Genomic DNA, 19429 nt, shown 5'->3' with positions numbered 1-19429 from the left:
CAATTGGTTCAACAACACGTTTCCTAGATTGTGTGTTGTTTCATCCTCGGACATGTCGAATGTCATGTTGGTGTTGCTTGTGTGTTGATTCTGACCTAGTGCTGTTCTAATGCTTTCTCCTACTCGAAGGGAAGGGAAGCATTTTGTCTTGACTGATGCAGAGGAATGCCTTTGACAAAAGCCTTCAATTATCACTGAGTGTAGAGAAATAGTAGGGATTATGCTTTGAAAGCAACTCTCAGTTATATTGTGTAGCTGACAACCATTTGCCGTATCATTTACCTTTTATTTCCGTGGGATGCACAATGTGACTAGACATTCAATATGACTACAGCAATCAACAGTATCTCTACAAACTGGCGTCCTGCTTCAAGGAATTGATCACTAATCAGTTTCTTACATAAAAGTTTAGTAGAGCAAATCTTCAACCATTATGGTGCATGTAGTATATATATCATGAACAAATTATACAGCACCAAAGCATTCCAGGTTTGCATACAGTTCTTTGTAACCTGTCATTGCCGGGTCAATGGCGGTGGCGGTGCCGGTAATGGTGGTTGGCCAAAGGTATTGGGCCCCTCCGTTGCTTGAACATTGTGGAATGGATTTGGAGCACTTGGACCGAGATGAATGCCAAACATTGGCGGATAATTTGGGAGAGGTGGCAGAGCTGAACCGTAGACATATGGGATGCCCGTCATAGGTCCAGCAGCTGACGGCATGAACTGAGTGGTGATAAGTGGGGGTGGTGGCGGCTGTGCTGATGGCAGTGAAGTTGATGTAGACGGCAGCGGCTCTACAATGGGGCTTGGATGAGTCCCTGGTGGTAGCAGCGGCAGCTGATGCTGTAATTGAGGATGTGGAAGAGATGGCAACGGTGGCTGAAGCGGAGGCTGCAGCAGCAGCACATGAGAAGGCACACTGTTTTCTGTTTTAAGCCTCTTATTGTCGGAAGAAAAATCTTCTTTGTTTGCCTGGCCAATGACACCCTCCGAGGCCAGAGAGGAGAGGACATGGCACAGCATTTGGGCGGAGGAGGCAGACGCAGTGAGTTTTGCTGCCACTTCAGCAGCTGCCGTTCTCCGGTGTTCACTCTCAGAATGAGAAGAATTATTTTCGGTGAGAGGTTCCTCCTGGGTGCATCTGGTGGAAGTTATTTGTGCTTCGTCCGAGGAGCCAGCAGTAGCTTCAGGGGCAAAACCAGGAGAGGTCTCAGAGAATGCCAATGATGATTCCTTGGTTCTCTGCTCGGCTGGGGGTTGTTCACCATTAAGCTGTGCGGAGGCAACCGTTGCTCTCTCATATTGTGATTCAGCCTCCTGGAAAATGATTGAACAACGGTGATCAGTTGGAACATCAAGAGTCTCATGTTCTTTGATAAATCAGCACAAATGAATATTTGATAAATCCACGCATTCTTTGTTATTTTTTATTATGCAAATCTACAAAACAACTACTCTCATATGATAATGCATTACTCAAACAGGGTCTGCCGTACCGCCCGGTACGGGCGGTACGTACCGGTTCAACAGGTTTTCGGTACACGGACCGACTGTTACCGTTCCGAGGTACTGTAGCAATGTAGCAGTGCTGCAGTACTCGGTACACCCAGGTGTACCGCTCGGTATACCGTACCGTACCGGTACCGAGCCCAGATCGAAATACCGGTACGGTACGGTATTGCGAACCTTGCTCAAAACCATAAATACATGTGACGGTACATTAATCTACAAAAGAGTGTGTTGAGAATCTGGAGCCTTGAATATTTTGGAGCAATTTAGACTCACCCATATATTCTTCAACCACAAAGTACAATAATCTTACAACAGATTCATACTGCCTCCATCTTGTGAGTGTCCCAAAAAGGCACCATGCGTGGTACAGAACCTGTGCAAAAATCTGCCTGTTGATATATTTGATTTCATAATCCCGAGACGAACTCTTGACTTTTTAAATTCTTTATATAACTCCAGTGGCAGACCTTAAACGATGGTGACTCAGCTATAGAAGTCTGGACCCCGAGATATCTAGGAATTGACATTATAAACATCATCGTGAAAAACACCACAATCGTGGATAGTGTTTCCACTATATATAGTTCGACTTATCAAAACTTGAAGAACACTCAGATACAGCATCACATATGTATTAGTGGCCTTACTAACAAGAACAAGAAGCACTATTTTTTCACTTTTACATATATTTAGGTAAGGTTATCACTTAATTTATCTGTCACTGTGCTAGCCATCATGTGTTAAGAAGAAACTGATCCATTATCTGAATTAACTTGTGCTAAGCTTTATTTATTAAATTATGCTTTTGATAGATTTGGATAAACAATACACTAAAAGTGCATCATATATTACTTTTATGTAAACAGAACTAAGAAAGTCCAAGAAGAGTACCTGAAGTTGGTGACGAACTTGTTCGATCTTTATTTCCTGAAAAACCAATCCCAAACAGAAAATAAAAAGTGATTAGGAGTATACCTGTGACTAGAAAAAAAAATCAGTAAATTAAAAGCTAGCATAGGTCAAACATAATGACATCTGCCAGTGACTCACCTGCTCATGGAGGGCTTCTTTCAAATACGATATCAAAGTTGCTCTGGACAATTCAGCTGCCTTTAGTTGTTCTATGCACTCTAATAGCATGTGATGCTGCATCTGCAACTCTCCCATGACTTCGGATCCATTTATACTCCCTATTCATCAACCAGAGTCACAAAAACTCCATGTGGGAAACAAGAAATACAAATATGAATACAATCATATGTCTACACAACACATACCCTGAAACATAGCTTGACATTATTTAACAGCAGTAAAAATGGTACAATCACAACAAAACTAAATGTATCCAATGACTACACAATACTACTACCAATCTACAGATGAAGCATGAACATGAACACGATACAGACACAACATGATATGCTGATACGGCAAATCATAAAAAGGAACACAATAAGGTATGCAAAATACATATCAATATAAATGAGTATTTCTGTATGTCTATATGTAGATATAACATTGCCACTTTAGAAAATATATAATCACCAGGTATGTAACTTATGAGCTGTGTGATGCTTGTCATATAACTATTCACCCTAAAAGCACACGAAAGAAACATTAAGGAGCCTTCTCACGTTCATGTTCAGGGAAAAAGTCTAATACCATATGTATGCCTAGTACATGACATGCCCAACAGCCTTACATAGATGATATGTATTTAACATACATATCATGCATTCAGTATCCTGTATATGTTATGCTGTCCTGAAATATCTTGAAGTGTCCATGCTCCTCCGTGATGATCGCTCATTTTAAAGTGTCCATGCTCCTCCGTGATGATCGCTCATTTTTCTTGTAAAATGCAGAAAATGTGAAGCAAAGAATAACAACACTTGAAGGAAATTGATCTGTCATTGGTGAAAGAAAAAAGTTCAAATATAGTGAAGCAGACCTAATAGGAACTTAATATGTCAAATGACAGATGATTATTTGCAAAAGAATAAACCATCCTCGTAGTCTCTTCAGATTGACCAGACAAGCATTGCGGTTAAACACAGATAGGTAAGCAGCTTAAAATGTCCACGCATGTGTCCTCTTTTGTGAAGAAATATGTAGCAGAGGCAGAAAGAAATTGATCTGGCTTCGGTAAGGGAAACTAGAATTCTTGTTTTAGTGAACTGAACCAAATCAGCAACTCAATATGGTACAAGACAAATAATTAGCTAAGGAAAATCAATCTAAGCATAATTTTCCCGATTGACCATTGTCAACTTTGTTTCTCACAATTCCTTGACATCCCACAATATTACTGGTGAAACTGTCAAGATTTAACCAGAATCAAAGATTTTAGGCCAGTAATACAGGAAAAGAAATGCAATCCTTTGTTATGAAAAAATTTAATAAATGACAAAAAAGAGATGAGGAAGAGGAGAATATGGCAGGAGCGAAGAAGAAGAAAGAGGAATATAATGACGAGGAGGGGAACAAAAGAAACCAACATGTTCTTCACCCGACAGTCATCAACTGCTTGTCAGACACTGCTCATCTGACTGCCCATTCTCAATTGCCAGATCAAGTGCCACTACACACTGCATGCCCACTTGCTGGGCATTGGAAGGGAGAAATCAGACATAGAGACAAAGGGAAGCTCACTCAAAGAAAGGATCTTTCGAATTTTAAAGTATAACAAAATTAGAACATTTGATGTCTTTCGTTCCTGCTTTTTCTTTTATTCGTTTTAATATTTTTATATATTACATTTAAAAGAATATTCAGGTTGATCTGAATTCACTAGTCCAACCTAGTCAATCTGGTCAATTCCAGTACCAGAACATAGGGCCAACCTTCTCGCTGATCTTGGCAGGTCTTGCATCTTAATGGAGAACATATAGATCCATTCAGATGTAAAATTACATAAATTGACCATTGCTAGCCTGAAGCATGTTCTCTAGAAGCTGGAAAAACCTGAACAAGCATCTAAAGAAAGAGATTGCACTTAATACCTTTGTTAAAAGCAATGACATTGATAAGATAGCCAGTCTAAAACAAAATTTGACTGTTCCACCCCAGAGCCATGAAGCAATCCTAGACATGACTCAACAATTGCATATTTTATATAATCAGGAATCTAGATAATCCTATTCCCTATTTCATTAATGTACTGTATTCCAGCCAAATATTGGCATGATTCAGGTGGATGCCAAGGTATTGGCATGCTACAGTAAAAAAAAGTATATTGGCCTTTACCATGTCATATTTACCAAAGTTAGATTACCTATTTGGGCATCGTTAGTCATACAGGCAGGCACAGTAGGAATGTGAAGTCAAAGCACAGGTCATCACAAATAAAAAAAATGATGTTTGAATAATACAGTAGTGATAAGAGTCTTCATATTTAAATTTAAAGCCTTTATTTTCTTTTTCATGCAGTAGTGAGGTTAAAAGAACAAAAGGAAATCAAAGGAAAGATCTCTCTCTCCCCCCTCCCTTCTATATACTTCTCCCTCTCTCTACCTCCTCACTCTTGTATGAAACCCCATCTCTAGTACCTGCATAAGCATGCAGAAGATAGCTCTCTTCAAGGAAAGTTAAGCCCTGAGGTTTAAGCAAAGAGTCAAAATTGTTGTCAATCTTGAGATAATAAACAGATTAACTTTTCTAATTTATTCACCAGTTTATCAGTGAGATAATAAACAAAATGAAAGTTATGTTTTCATTTCCCATATCGTGTGAATCAAATGAGCTGGCCAATATGACATTCACTAGGCACAGAGTCAACGACTGTTAACAGTATACAAGCCGAGGTACAAGGACCTCAGTTCAGGATAGGGGCTGACTTTTTCCAATACAACCTACTAGAGTTGCATCCCTATAGCTCAGGTTATTGGCCGTGTCTTTCTTGCATATGTTACAAAAGCCTAAAGTCAAAATATACTCTATGGTGTCCTACTGAACTGAAATGTTCACATATGCACATATAATCATGTAGCATGAGTCCATTGATTGATGATATATGTTTGGTGATCACACAACTCCTGTAAGTCTAAACTTATTCTGTACATTATGACATATTGATGTATATGTGTATATGAATACAATCTAGTAGCTTGTTACATTGGTTAATATACTGTTATTTCCTTTTGCAATTCGATGCCTCTTAAAATATATTTTTCTTTCAAATTTGCTTATAAAACTATAATGCCAATATTCGATACATTATTCAGGAAACGTATAAACGGGGATATTCAGGTGTAAGGTGTGATTGTCAGCGAGAACATAAATCTGAAAATCACTCAAAACCAAATACTTTTAGCTGCTACATTTCATTAAAAAAATCATATATAATCTACGATATTAACTATAAACTGATAAAACCACCACAATTTGCTTGTTTCAACATGGCAAAGTACAGTATTTGGTAACGAGATGATAAATGAAACCAGTATGGTACATATGGCTTTACTCCTTTGTCACATCCAAAGTTAACTTATTATGTGATCCAAGCATAACTATATAAACAAAGCGAATGAAAGTAACTTGAACATTTCCGAGTAGATTAGAAAGGATGTAATATGTACCATATTCAATATCACTCCCAAGTTCCTTTTCTAATTTATCAACAATGCTAATAGCACTTTGACATTTTCTAAATAAAGCTTCTTCATCACAAACATGATCATAGCTTGAAATGATCTTCTCCAGAAATTCACTAGATTGCTTCTGCACATCATACATGCAGACAAACATTAGTGGTCAACATCTTGCATGTTTTCATGCACAAATTTACATCAGAGCATGCTCACATAGTCAAAGATGTGATTAAGGTTTCTTACCGACTTGTAAATAATGGCCTTCACATTTTTATTTCCATTGTCAAGCCTCCTTCCCGATATTTCTTCCTTAAGAATTTGTCCACGAGAACCGAAAACTTTACGTTCATCCCATATGTCAACCTGAAAAGATAATCAATTTTAAAAAGAAATACACCAAGTCAGCTGATGAGATCGGATAAGGCTGAGATGTGTGTCTGCGGTCATTAAAAAAGAAAATAAGATGTGTTTACATTCATGAGCAAATAAGTGTGCATGGTAGAAGATAGAATAAGATAATTCCTAAAGATGGTCCAAACGTGTCAAAAGAAGATCAATACATGTCCCAGTCATCCAAGGTGACTAATGGGATTGGTGGTCAAGAGGAAAAATGAGAACACTTAAGAAACCTAATTAGAAACAATAAAATGATATTCAACTTATCTTAGTTTGACTAGTGCTATTGCCCTAGATAAAGATCCATGGTGGGAAAAAAATCAATGTAGTCAACCAAAAACAAAGGGAAGTATTTTATTTTACCGTGTGTTAGAATAGGGGAACGGGAAAAAAAAAAGGACAATATAATAATAGAAATATCGCTTCTTTTTTCTTCTTCTTAACCAAAAACAAGGGTAGAAATCTAAGAGATAGTGCCATGTAGCAACTTATAACTTTGTATCAAGATCCCTTCTTTAGTACTAAAGTATCCCAAAAAAAAACTACACTAAGATTAAAACATGTTAATTGAATCTGAATCCAAGTTCATCACCATTTCAAAGGGCTTCGGATTGACCTCTTCTTTCCACACCTAGTATAAAACCGAAAACGTGTCTCAATTTCCATCACATAAGACTCGACCAAATATCCTCTCTGAATGAGTATGATAAAAATGAATCAAGTTGGACAAAACTACTGTCTCATATGTGAGAAATATTCTGTAGAATTTTCTACACACCAAGCAATAAGCTTGATTAAGGATGACCCTTGGTGTCACAACAAGATTACTTCTTTGCTATCTAGGTGACCAAGGTTCCAGTCATGTGAAAACTTCTCTGCTAGCAAGGGTCTGACAGATAACTTTCACTGTTTCCAAACACCAAATTAGCTGGAGCCTCGTGCACTTGGCCGCTCTTTTTTGTGAAGCAATCTCAATACAGATTGGTGTCAACTGATATTCCCCAATCTGTAAATATCAGATGGCACTTATTGGTCCAATTGGCATTCAAATCGACACCCACTACACAAATATGCAGAAACAAGCAATAAAATTGACATGCACATAAATGTTCACAATAAGTTACTGCCAGTAGTTGGTAATGCTTCTTCATAACAAGTAAAATTATAGAAGCCCATGCATGTTTAGTCCTTGATAGAAACTTAAGCATAGGCATGAAAGACATCTGGGCACTCATTTTCATCCTTACATAAGAAGAAACACCAAAAATGTTTCAGCAGAAGGTCATGGAATCATGCTTTTAAATGATAATATGAAAACACAGAATATCTAGATCATGAGAATTGACTAGTTTCAATTACCAGTCTTAGTACAGTTTTCCTTCCAAATTCATCTCCATTACCACATACATCATTTAAAGCATCAGGAAGAACTTTCCAGAATTCATTAATGAACTCTAAACCTTTTCTCCGGCTGTTCTGCAAAATATCATTAGCAAGGTAGAGAAATGATACTCTTTGTTCCCTCGGAGAGCAATAAAATTGTCTCTCCCATGTTTCCACAACTTGTGTTGCTTTGTTCATGTGGAAGATGCACCAATGTGATAAAGCTTGTTAGAAGTTAAGTATGTTACATCACAAGGCTCCACTTGGGTAAAAAGAAGGGAGAGAACTGAAAATAACTTAATTGCTTTGACAGTTGGAAATAATTTAACCTCTATAGTGTTAATCATTAACCTCTAAAAAGGTGAGCAGGTTCACATAATTTCAGAAAAGTTTGAACAGTAGTTTGAGAGAGGAAGAAATACTGGCCTCTTATGTAAATCTGGTATATATATGCAACAAGAAATAAATAGAGGGAGAATACTGAATATCATATAAAAAGACAACATATATAATTAATTCACTTATAGTATGTTGTATAAGCAAAATATTTGTAATTCGTTTTATATAGTTCCAAGAGATGCAACTTATCATTTATTCTAAAATTTCTTGAATTTAAATTAACTAGCATTTTTATAAGTCCAAGAGTACACTTACACCACATTTTATGCAGTCCAAGTATTACTTAACTCATTCTTGATAGAGGACAAGCACATGAAAAAATCATGCGACTTATAATTTTCTACAATAACTACAAAAACAAAAAAACAAATCATCTGATTTGCTATATAGTTAAGGTCCCTGAGTATGTTGATTTTTTGTAATTAACAAGGCACACAAGTAACAGCAAAATAGCAAGGTAATCATCACACTGTACAAAAGCATGAAATACTTCCAGTCATAATAAATACGAACACCAAGTTCATTATGTGCTGCCATCAAGAACTAAGCTATTAATTTATTTATTTTCCAAATTAATTTCTACTAATTCAACTGAAGGATACTCTCTATGCTCTGCTGCGTATTGTTGAGCTTAGCAAGCTTATCCACCAAAATCTGCCCATTAAATGATCCGTTCATTATTCCTGATCTGAAGTTCGGAAATTCAAAATACCAGAAAACCTGCAAAATGAATTATCAAGACAAGTATAAAGTGATGATGCAAAGAAGAAGAAACAATAGACATAAACTAAAAAAATAATGAACATGTCCGAAATGAAGAATGTATATTCCAACCAGGCATGAATATTCTTCACGTAACAACTTCATGAGAGAAAATAAATTCAAATCAACCAATTGTGAAGAATGCAGGTGAGGCAAGAGAACATCAGTGAACTCGATTGTCTCAGTAACTTGATCACAATAGATATAAAAGTAGGAGAATATTCATTGTTTTAACTGAAAAGGCTAGCTGAAGATGTTTTTAAATTTCACAGCAAGGGGCATGCTGTGTTGAAATTACAACATAATATTGGAAATGTCACAGGATCCACTCCAGGTGTCAGAGATGCTCTACCAAGCTAGTATTCTGTTGGGATGCCCTCAACACATCATGAACCATCATGCTATTATGGTAAGAAACAGATGGAATGGTCAAAAACTTAAATCCATAGGGGGAAGAAAACCCCAATCATTTTATGAAATCTTACAACTAGCTATTGATGTGATAATAATCGTAGCAGTGCTAAAGCATCACATTTTGAGAAAGGGCCAAATACTATGCCATCAAAATAATGGCTATTATTATCTATATAATTTTTCTCATTTGTTAGTCTATGTTGCAGTTAGGTTGTTAAGAAGTACAGTTTGACAATTCTAATTTCAGGTGGCATAGCAATTTAAAATAACCACAAAATCCAAATCTTATGATAACAGAGAAACAGACATAAAACCTCCATCAAGCATATTCCTCAAATTATCAAGATTTATCAACTCCACCAAGTAAAGCAACAATCTTAATTACATTTGTAATTAGACCATAAAACTAAGAATTGAAATTTAGTGAACACGATAATCATCAGATCATCAGCATAAGGGCCCCTGGAGTTGCTAACCTGATATGACCCAGTCAAAAAAGTTGGAGCCAAATTCCCAGCCAAGACATTTTCAGTCAAAAGAGAAATCTTAATAAAACTTGAAAGGATAGTTGGTAGATTGAAGATCTACATTTTTGGTTGTACTTCAATCCATGTAATGTTAAACCCCTCTAAACATTAGCATTAAGAATTGAAACAACAAGCTTTCCAATAAGAAACAATGTTTATGTGAGAGACGAAAATAAGCCAAGGAGCTGATGGAACAATATCACCTAAATGGAGCACAACCTGCTATGGTACTGAAACATATCCAAACTAATGTGAAATAGTAACTGGATAAAACAAGAATGTCATACTACAAAGATTATGTTTGTGTATTGTCACGGTGACATCCAAGACCACTAAATAGTCCTTTCACTAAGTCAAGAGCACCACTAGGAACTAACATAGACGTTCAGATTATAAAGCAGTAACAGTAAACCAGAGTGAATATTTGATTAATGCTTGGGAGGAAAAAAATTTTGACTCTTAAGGGAACATGATGAAAAAATCATTAAGAAAAAAAAATTCGCTTTCAAGATAAAAACGTAAAGGGTTGTCTGAGAAACACCGATCAATGTGCTCACCGGTTGCTACATGCAGTAACCAACACAGTACGTACTTTATGCGACACGCACCATGAAACTAATTGATACGATTATTTGAAACCGATTGCAAAACAATCTAAGAATCGGGTCAGCATTCATCATCCGCAAAATTCTTTTTTTATCTTGAATTAGTAGACACCATGAAATTGACTGGCTTCTACCCGCGACAATTTCTTTATTATGTCAAGCCCTAGAACAATCGCCAGCCAACATAATTTTGGGAGTAAACTTCAGCCAAACGTCCCCAAGACGTCAAATTTGGTGATTCTCGACAGAAACACCAATCGCGACCAACGAAGCTAGTAACCCCACGATGAACGAATTGGAAGGGCAACAAAGAACCACGGCAAACAACGAAGATAAAAGAACAAGCAACAGCATCAGCAAGAGGGGAAAGGAGAGGGCGAAACCTTCGGACCAGCTAATCGACTGGTAATCTTACATGCAAAATCTAGTGCGGGCGGTGGAAGAGCAGATCCAGGGTCCGGGATTGCTGCATTCTTGGGTGGGATGCCGGAAGGGTTAGGGTTTTGCCCTACCTTCTTTTCCTGGCTCGAGACGAGAGAGTCGGTTCCGATCTTTAACTGGAGTTTTTACACATTAATTCTTTTTTTAAATTAAAATTTCCTATACCCCCTTATAAATGTTAATATAACAAAAAAATAAATTTCACATATATATATATATATATATTATAAATTAAGATTTCACATATCTATCTTATAAATTAAGAGGAGGAGGAAGACGACTTGGTCATCAATCCAGGTCTTAATATCGAATCAATCATAAGTGACAAATGTGTAGAGAATGACATGGGCGATATGGACGTCAAAGGTAACATGACGAGAATCAATAATGAGACATTGTAGTAAGGGTTGGGCTATACGACTGTAAGGAAATGATATAATCTTACTACATCATAAGTAAAATAGGATAACGATCACATTACAAGTATCCTAGTGACGTCACGAGAGATGGATGAGGTGATAGGACATCCTGATAATATTAAAATTATTATTTTTTTTCTTCTATTTTTAGAATTATAAAAATTTTAAATAAAAAATCATTATACTAGTTGAGGCCAAATAAAGTAAAGGAGATAGAAAATAATATATAATTATCTCGAGATAATATACCTTCTGCAAAGAGAATGAAAAGAAACAAGAACAACACAAGACCACCTGCCGTCTCTAGCAAGATAAGTCCTCTCTCTCTCTCCTTGTTTTGTGCATGAGATATATATTAGTAGTCAGCTATCTCCTTGTTGAATTCATACGTGCTAGGAGACAACTAAAAATAGTTGTGACATCATGTAGAAGAAAAAGAAACGTATATATATGGTATTCTATGGATATGGAGCTAATTGTGAGTGCATTACAATCACATTGAAGACTTTCATGTGCCGTAATGTGGCATGTGATATATATTACACTTTGCTAAGAGTAGCCATGAGAAGAGGTTTATTGTTTCATGTAACAATGTATGCTTCTTTTCTGACTTGTCAGAGTTGTTCTTGCATTCTCCTCTTCAAATTTGTGATACATGAGACTTGTTCATTTGTTCTTTCACCTGCTATCTTCTTTCTGATTGAGCTTATTACAGGTGTTAAATGAATTTAAAGTCATCAATATAGTCAGCCATATAAAGAGGTGATTACAATGTTTTGATGAGTATAATTTGCTGGTATTTGACCTATTAACTATATTGAATATATTTTATCTTTTTTTTTAATAGAAAAGGATACTTTTATAATTGTTTGATTAAGCAATATATTTTACTCTTACAAAAGAAAGAAATTTCATGGAGAATTTCATCCAAGAATTGTCTTGCATTAGGGGAGAGGAGGAAGATTTCTCTCTCATTCCTTATAGCAACTTTTATGTTAGTTCTGAAAGCATTGTGGAGAAGTGTTCATCCAGAAACCACACTGAAAGGAATGAGATGGTGAGATGGGACAAAGTGAATCACTTTGTAGGTAGAGAAATGTACCAGTCAAGCTAACATATTTACCATGACATCAATCACCTTACCAAGGGTCTTTAAAGTCATCCAACTTTTAGGAATGCACTGAATCATGTAGGCTTTACTTTCACTCTACTAAAAAAAAAAGAGTTGCAATCCTTTGGCTTTGCATATGATGATTTTTCACACTTATTTACTGACAAATGACTTTTGTCTGTAGCAAAAGCAGAATGATAAGCTCACATGACTTGAAGAAAGTTCTCACACACACATGTTGATGTTTCTTAAGAGTAGTAACTGCAATGACAGGTAGTCCATGATGCTCATATGACTCATAATTTGTGAAAAGATAATTATCTGAACATTGTTACAGTTTCTCTCCTCCTCTGGCAAAATTATATATATATATATATATATACATATATAGTAATTTTCATATTTAACCTCTTTTAAAGATTAGCATACATATTCATACACCATTATAGTATAATGACATTGAAACTTAAGTTGATAGGAATTATTCATCCAAAAATTTTGGAGAACATGAGAAGTGAAATATTTGATGAAAGTTATTAAAGGTTTTTTAGATATTTAAAATTTAGTAATGATAGGTGTTGTTAGAGATAGTTACTTTAATTTATTGGATGGATGTTAAGGGAGTGAGATACATAAAAAAGAATATATGTATATATATATATATATATATAGATGAGGTGACATCTGCACCATTGTCCTACTGCTATGGTGACCACTGGAAAAGTAGGAGAGTGGAAGAAGTGGTGAGAAGAAAGGTTGGGTGCAAAGTCTGCATGGCTTTGCCAAAATGTCCAAGGATGTGGTTAAGTTTGTACCACCATCCAGATGAGAATAGACACTCTGAGGAGGCCTTCTGAGGTCTCTCAGCTACTGCAACTCACAAGGTTTTTACTGCATTTTGGCTGCAGGACTGTCTTAAAATTACTGGGCTTCAAGTCTTGTCTATGGAATGTTGTTTTGCTGAACATAGATAGTGCAGTATGGACCTCAGCTTGTGACATGACAAAATGTAGTGGTAACTGCTGCAAATGTTTTTACTGCATTTTGGCTGCAGGACTGTTAAAATTACTGGGCTTCAAGTCTTGTCTATGGAATGTTGTTTTGCTGAACATAGATAGTGCAGTATGGACCTCAGCTTGTGACATGACAAAATGTAGTGGTAACTGCTGCAAATGTTTTCTTTTGCTTCTCTTACTAGACACCTGAATTTGATCAATAGCAATTACTTGGAATAGCAGAAAGTTAAAAGGAGACATAAGATCTCTTTCTTTTTTGGCTTCATAGAAGCATGCTGATAAAAGGTACTGATAAAAAAGGGCAGTGACTTTTTTTTGAAGTCACTCAAACATTATTTAAAAAGGTACTAGAAAAATCTACTTGGGAATGGGAACTAAGTCTCATTTTTAGAGAAATCTACTTAAAAAGTCTTGCACTACTATTCTTAAGGGTGTTTTTCTTGAAAAAATCCTTTTCTTTTCCGACTTATCCCTCACAGACCACCACTATTTTTTTTTGGAGGGGATCTAAAAATAATGGTCTACTCCGATTTAATTAGTTAATGTCGGTCTAATAACTGTTGATTTAAGAGACAATATGAGAAACCAAATGAAAAGGAGTGAATCATCACCTTAGCAATTACAAAAAAGTGAGGCACTCTGCTGGAAAAGAAAAAACCAAAGTGGAAATAACCTACAGGTAGAAAAAAGTGAAACAGAAAGATTTATAGGATTTTTGATTGCCCTATTCATAACGATATGTTAATGTATTTAAACATGATTGCCTAATGAACCGAGAAAAATGAATCTTTACTGAGACATCCAAATTAATCAATGAATTGTTACACAAGTAATAAATCTTAAGTTCAAGTTTATGTATAATCATCATATATTATTATTTTAAAAAAAAACTATAAGACCGATATCCTCTCCTCTTTTGTCCATCTTCTTCCTTGCAGACCAAGCAAATCATGGGAGATCTAAATTTTCAAGGACGAATCAGAGTTTGGAACTTAAGATAACGATAACTATGTGGGTTGATCTGGGCTCAGACATAGGCGCATGCAATCCAAGCTAATCTATCACAACCATTAAAGGAACACCATGGAATTCATATCAGACCACCTACATAAGAATCAAATACCTTCTTTCCTATCCGATCAATCTTAAGCAGAGATGTTCGGACATCCATTAATGGATCTAACTTGATCAGTTTCTCAACCTGAATCCATCAGACTACCTCCAAAAAAATCGGGTCTGGATTATTAGGTTCTTACAAATTAATTTGATTATTCTTGCAATATTTTTGCATCAAAGACCAAGAGAAAGCGTACCAAAGTAAGATTTGTTCATCGTGCATCCCATGAAAAAGCAAACTTATCTGGTCTAGAAATCAGTGCCGGCAAACTAAGATCAAATACTCATCAGATTGAAAAAGCAATTCGGGAAAACCTGCTCAATTCACGGATAAGCAATTCGTGGGGATAAAAGCATCATCAAAAGAAATATGATCTGATCAGCAAATGGAAACACCGCTCATTTCTTAAATTCCTCCCGGAAGATGTTGAAATGACAACTGGTATTTACAGCTAACTTCTTACCATCATTCAACCACCATTGCCAACATCTAGTGCCTCTGTGGATTTGACAAAGCGACCCTTGACTCGCTTCCTGGTGTCAGCCCTTGCTTTCCTGGACTCGTACCGAATGCGTTTATCGTAGCTGCATATAATCAAAAGCATGGATGGTCAGAAAGGAACTCATCTGCAGCAGCAGTCTGATACAAGTAACATGCAGCAGAAAAAATCAGCACATTATTTATCCATGCCTGCGAGTTTTTCTTTTCTCCTTATACCGCAACATTGCGTCGCCCCTGTTTTTGACTAGCAGCTCATTGTCAAGCTTCTTTATTTCTTTGACCACCTCATTTCCAATTAGGGGTTCTCCAAATGAAATTTGTTTGGCGCCACCGGCGGATCCATGCTCATGTGATGAAGCAACCAAAGGCCTTATCATGGTCGACATGTTATTTCCAGTGGCTGTTGGTCCCTTATCTGCCGGGTAGTTTGAACTGTGCTTCCACTTGGCAGTAGTGTTTATAGTGCTCAGCTGGAGTAAACAGGTCAGAGAGGGTAAGAACTACATGCATAAGAGAAACTAAGGAACTATATCATACTCTACATTTAACAGAAAATTAAATTTGCTCCTCGTATATAAGAGGAAAAAAGAAAATGGACAAATTTCATCTTGAAAAGATAGAGATATACTTGACAGAAATCCATGAACGCTTAATTGATTGTAAAGATTGCTAATTTGATAATCATATGACTAAACTGAGAATTATCTGATTGGGTACTATTATATTGGATGCGTTGTAAAAGGTATTGTCTTACGAAATAAAAATCAAGATGACTCACAGTTTGAGACTGCATATGGCGGACATTAGGCGACAAGAAATCATCGTTTGAAGGACAATTTGCATCACCTATGTCTTCCAATACTTTTGTAGTTGCAAAAGGATTTTCCTTGAGAAGGTCATTGTAACTCTTGATCATAAATCCCTCATTGTTTGTACCATATGCAAATTCAAGTGCATAAGATTCCTTCTGGTCTCTAAATCTTCCAAGATTAAAATCCCATATCTGGACATCAGCAAATAAAGTTTATGGAGGAGCAGCCATGAAGTTGCAAACAGTATACATTGTCAGTACTGACAGTAAGGGAGCAGAAAGAAAGAAACATGATAGGCCAACATATAACTAACCTGTTGGATGACAAATCTGAGTAGCAAAATAATCACATACCTATGACCAAATATGGAAATTTCCACCAGTTTATCATAGAGTGAGAGCACACCCAAGATCAAATATAAAAATTTCTACCAGTTCGGCTTTTAGAGACACCGAGTTTTAGGTGAAAATTATAAAGCTCAAATACACCTGAAAGGATTTAGCATGAATTGCATGAACTACTAGTCAAAATTGGCCATAAATCTCAAAAGGAATACTGTATACAACAAACAGAAAAAGATGGCGAATGAATCAAAATGTGACTTGATTTAGTCTCACATCGAAAGTAGAGGATGTATATATAGAACTAGATGGATCTACTATTATTAACTTAAAATTATCTAATCAATTTGGATCACATAATTCACGGGCATAAATTTAATGCGTTGGTTTTTCTATCGGATCACTCGTGACGATTGATATTAGACTGAATCTATTGGATTGATCACAATAATTGGTATCAAACTATATTTGATATTAGGCATGATAAAAGATCTCACGTCACAACATGAAGCTATCATTAGGCTGAAATTTACTAGATATGAGTTATAAGTTGGGCTCTAGGTTTTGACAAAGACAGCAGGCCTCAAGTCAAATTATAATCCATTCGTACTTGATGGTGGCACCTCTGAAAAACGAATTGAGCCATCTTTCAGAAAATTAGATCTCCGAAAATGATATGCATGAAGACTCCAGAGTGCAGTGATAAATAATTGTGACTTCACGGTGCATTGACTAACAATTGCTACCTAGATGAAATTAATCCCTAAATCTGTTTCCTCGATCATTCAGCTTGCCACAATGTAACATCACCAATACAAAAGTATCATGTGCACAGTTACGATACATCTGTATGACCATGGATTTCGAAATTAGAAGAATCATGATTAGAATGCACTTTCAACCAGACACATTCCTGAGCCCATATAACATAGGTTTAAATCTCAACACATGATAAGGTACCATAAACCAAATTGACCATCTCGAGTAGACTAGTTTCTTCACTGTTTTGTCAATATTTATTCATAAAGTTATTGCACAGTCTTCCATGGTGTATCCTACTTGATGGCTTGCTCTACAATGATGCTTATTTAGAGTAGAAAGGAAGGACATTTACTTCTATCTTTGGCCCTTTCTTTGTGAGTCGCAACTGCAACTACGAAAAGGGTGTTTTTCTGCTATGACATAAAGAGGAATCAACCATAGAGCTGAAGCTTTATTTAGTTGTAAGATCTCAGAGACCCACCAGATCTCCATTGGAACCAAACAGTAATCTGGTTCTTTCAGTGAGAATTCAAGATTATGCAATAGAGGATGAATTACAACAAAAAACCTAGCCAAACAAACAAACTATAAAGCAGGAAGGAATCTGATTTTTTTCCCAAGAAAAATAGAATATTGCAGGCATCTTAAAGTGGTCAGAGTATAGAGGGTACAAGTACAGGTAACTTGAGCACAGAAAGAACAAGGGACAAAAGATATGGTTGCTAAAAATATCTAAATCTGGCGCCTAAAGTTCCACTGGGTCAAGTTCTTTGGATATCCAACGACTAGATCTCCGGTTCAGATCAGATCTAAAATAGGGAAGTGACATTTTTATCCAGTTTCAGTAGTTCCAGTTAAGAGGTTCAGGACAAATTCTAGGGGGCTAACCTGTGAAATCAAGAACTGTTCAGCTACAACCATATCTAAGATCAGAATGTTCAGCTACTCCATTCTGCAATCAGCCTTCTTCCTTTCCACCGTACTAATCTTTGAGTTCATACTCAGAAATCACAAACTAATCTTCCAAAAGACGTTTTCTTTGATTCTTACGAAGTCCAACTATCACAAGAAAATCCAAAAGAGTCTTTGATTAGAAGAGATGTAAAGATGTAGAGTACGAAACCTGAGCAGGTTGTTCCGGAGGGCCGCAGTCCCACAGCAGATCCTCCTCCTCAACAAGACGATCGGTCCCCTTCAGCTCGGTCGGTGCCAACATGAGCAAGGAGGTGTATGGCATCGGCTGCGATTCCCGGAGCTCCTCGTGGCCTCTGCCGGTCTGACACGGCGTGCTCGGGCTGAGATCGCATGCAGTCGACGCCGTCAGCTCCGTTTTGGCGAGCTCCATTAGCTGCTGGAACAGCGGATGCTTGCTCTGAGGGTTCTTCTGCCGCCTGACCATGCTGGAGATTTTAGGTGCGCAGGGCACGTAGAGGTCTCGGAACAATGGATCTACGTCCAGGGTTGAATCCATGGTCGACCAATTGGAGAACAACTGGTCCGGCATCGGGTTTAGAGGAGGGGGATGGCTCGCCTCCTTCACGGAGAGATCGAGGCCCCAGGAGGCGGCGAGCTCGAGGGCGGTGGGGCAGCCCGAGAAGCCGTCGATGGGGACCCTCGTGTGGTGGTGCTGGTGGCCTCCACCACCTCCATCTCCGCCGCCACCGTGGGAGTCCCAGTCACAGTCGGCGCAGAGGGCGAGGCCGTCGGCGGCGCAGCGGGCCGCGGCTGGCTGCGACCCGCAGTTGTCGCAGATCGGGGACCGCACGTGCTTCTGGGACAGCGCGTTCGCCGCGTGTACGTGGCGGTCGCACGCGACGCAGAGCCGGGCGGCGTCCGCGCGGCAGAAGAGCGTCGCCGCCGCGTCCCCGCAGTACTCGCATCCCACCCCCCGCCGGCCACCCACGCCGCCGTTCTCCTCCGCCATCCCCGTATCAAGAACCAAGCGTTCACCGCACGAAACGTTCTCCACCAGACGACGACGACGAATAAGTAGAAGAACCCTACCGCAAACCTTCAGCTCGGGAAAACGAGAAGGAAAGGCGGAAGCCCACCATTTATGGAGGACAGCCCCCCCACCTCAACCCCCATCCGCGCCCCGAAGAGTCATCGCAGAAACGCCACATGTGGCGCACGCGGGAAGCGGAGGAAGAGCCGGGAGCCAAAGCTGTCCCACCCCAAACATCAAACACCACACCACAACGTCATCCGCCCCGTCACTTCGTGCCGACACGTCACGGAAAATCGAAATACGAGGCCCAAACGTCATGTACCGTAGCGACAACGACTTGAATCCTACCCGTACGGATATTGGCACAATCTT

General features: G+C 37.9%; 2 protein-coding genes across 4 annotated transcripts; both read right to left on the bottom strand.

Annotated features, from left to right (window-relative positions):
• Positions 1-348: 348 nt before the first annotated feature.
• LOC103970711 (UPF0400 protein C337.03) lies at positions 349-11142 on the bottom strand. 2 transcript variants are annotated; one of them, XM_009384606.3, is made up of 8 exons: positions 11005-11142; positions 8884-9001; positions 7859-8106; positions 6347-6466; positions 6092-6233; positions 2565-2704; positions 2406-2441; positions 349-1319 (listed from the first exon to the last, which is right to left on the bottom strand). In XM_009384606.3, the coding sequence occupies exons 2-8, from the start codon at positions 8957-8959 to the stop codon at positions 516-518; spliced, it is 1566 nt and encodes a 521-aa protein (XP_009382881.2). In that variant the 5' UTR covers positions 8960-9001; positions 11005-11142; the 3' UTR covers positions 349-515. The 2 variants fall into 2 exon arrangements, with proteins under 2 accessions (XP_009382881.2, XP_009382882.2); XM_009384607.3 differs by having other exon boundaries at positions 10973-11130.
• A 3926-nt stretch (positions 11143-15068) lies between these two features.
• LOC103970710 (zinc finger protein CONSTANS-LIKE 13) lies at positions 15069-19156 on the bottom strand. Of its 2 annotated transcripts, XM_009384605.3 has the most exons (4): positions 18233-19154; positions 15973-16197; positions 15384-15664; positions 15069-15277 (listed from the first exon to the last, which is right to left on the bottom strand). In XM_009384605.3, exons 1-4 carry the CDS (start codon positions 19031-19033, stop codon positions 15163-15165), a joined length of 1422 nt encoding a protein of 473 aa, XP_009382880.2. In that variant the 5' UTR covers positions 19034-19154; the 3' UTR covers positions 15069-15162. The 2 variants fall into 2 exon arrangements, with proteins under 2 accessions (XP_009382880.2, XP_065031283.1); XM_065175211.1 differs by lacking the exon at positions 15973-16197 and having other exon boundaries at positions 18233-19156.
• Positions 19157-19429: the final 273 nt, after the last annotated feature.

Source organism: Musa acuminata, chromosome BXJ3-11 (genome assembly GCF_036884655.1).
Source record: "Musa acuminata AAA Group cultivar baxijiao chromosome BXJ3-11, Cavendish_Baxijiao_AAA, whole genome shotgun sequence".
Classification (NCBI taxonomy): domain Eukaryota; kingdom Viridiplantae; phylum Streptophyta; class Magnoliopsida; order Zingiberales; family Musaceae; genus Musa; species Musa acuminata.
The sequence above is the reverse complement of the archived record's forward strand: the minus strand, read 5'-3'. Positions and strand labels throughout refer to the sequence as shown.

Coding starts and splice junctions, on each gene's coding strand:
- LOC103970710 (XM_009384605.3), bottom strand. CDS start 19,033: ATGGCGGAGGAGAACGGCGGCGTGGGTGGCCGGCGGGGGGTGGGATGC. Junction 16,198..18,232: donor CTCCGGAACAACCTGCTCAG/GTTTCGTACTCT, acceptor GCTGATGTCCAG/ATATGGGATTTTAATCTTGG. Junction 15,278..15,383: donor GAGAAAAGAAAAACTCGCAG/GCATGGATAAAT, acceptor GATTATATGCAG/CTACGATAAACGCATTCGGT.
- LOC103970711 (XM_009384606.3), bottom strand. CDS start 8,959: ATGAACGGATCATTTAATGGGCAGATTTTGGTGGATAAGCTTGCTAAG. Junction 2,705..6,091: donor TGGGAGTGATATTGAATATG/GTACATATTACA, acceptor GTTGATGAATAG/GGAGTATAAATGGATCCGAA. Junction 2,442..2,564: donor AAGAAGCCCTCCATGAGCAG/GTGAGTCACTGG, acceptor TTGGTTTTTCAG/GAAATAAAGATCGAACAAGT.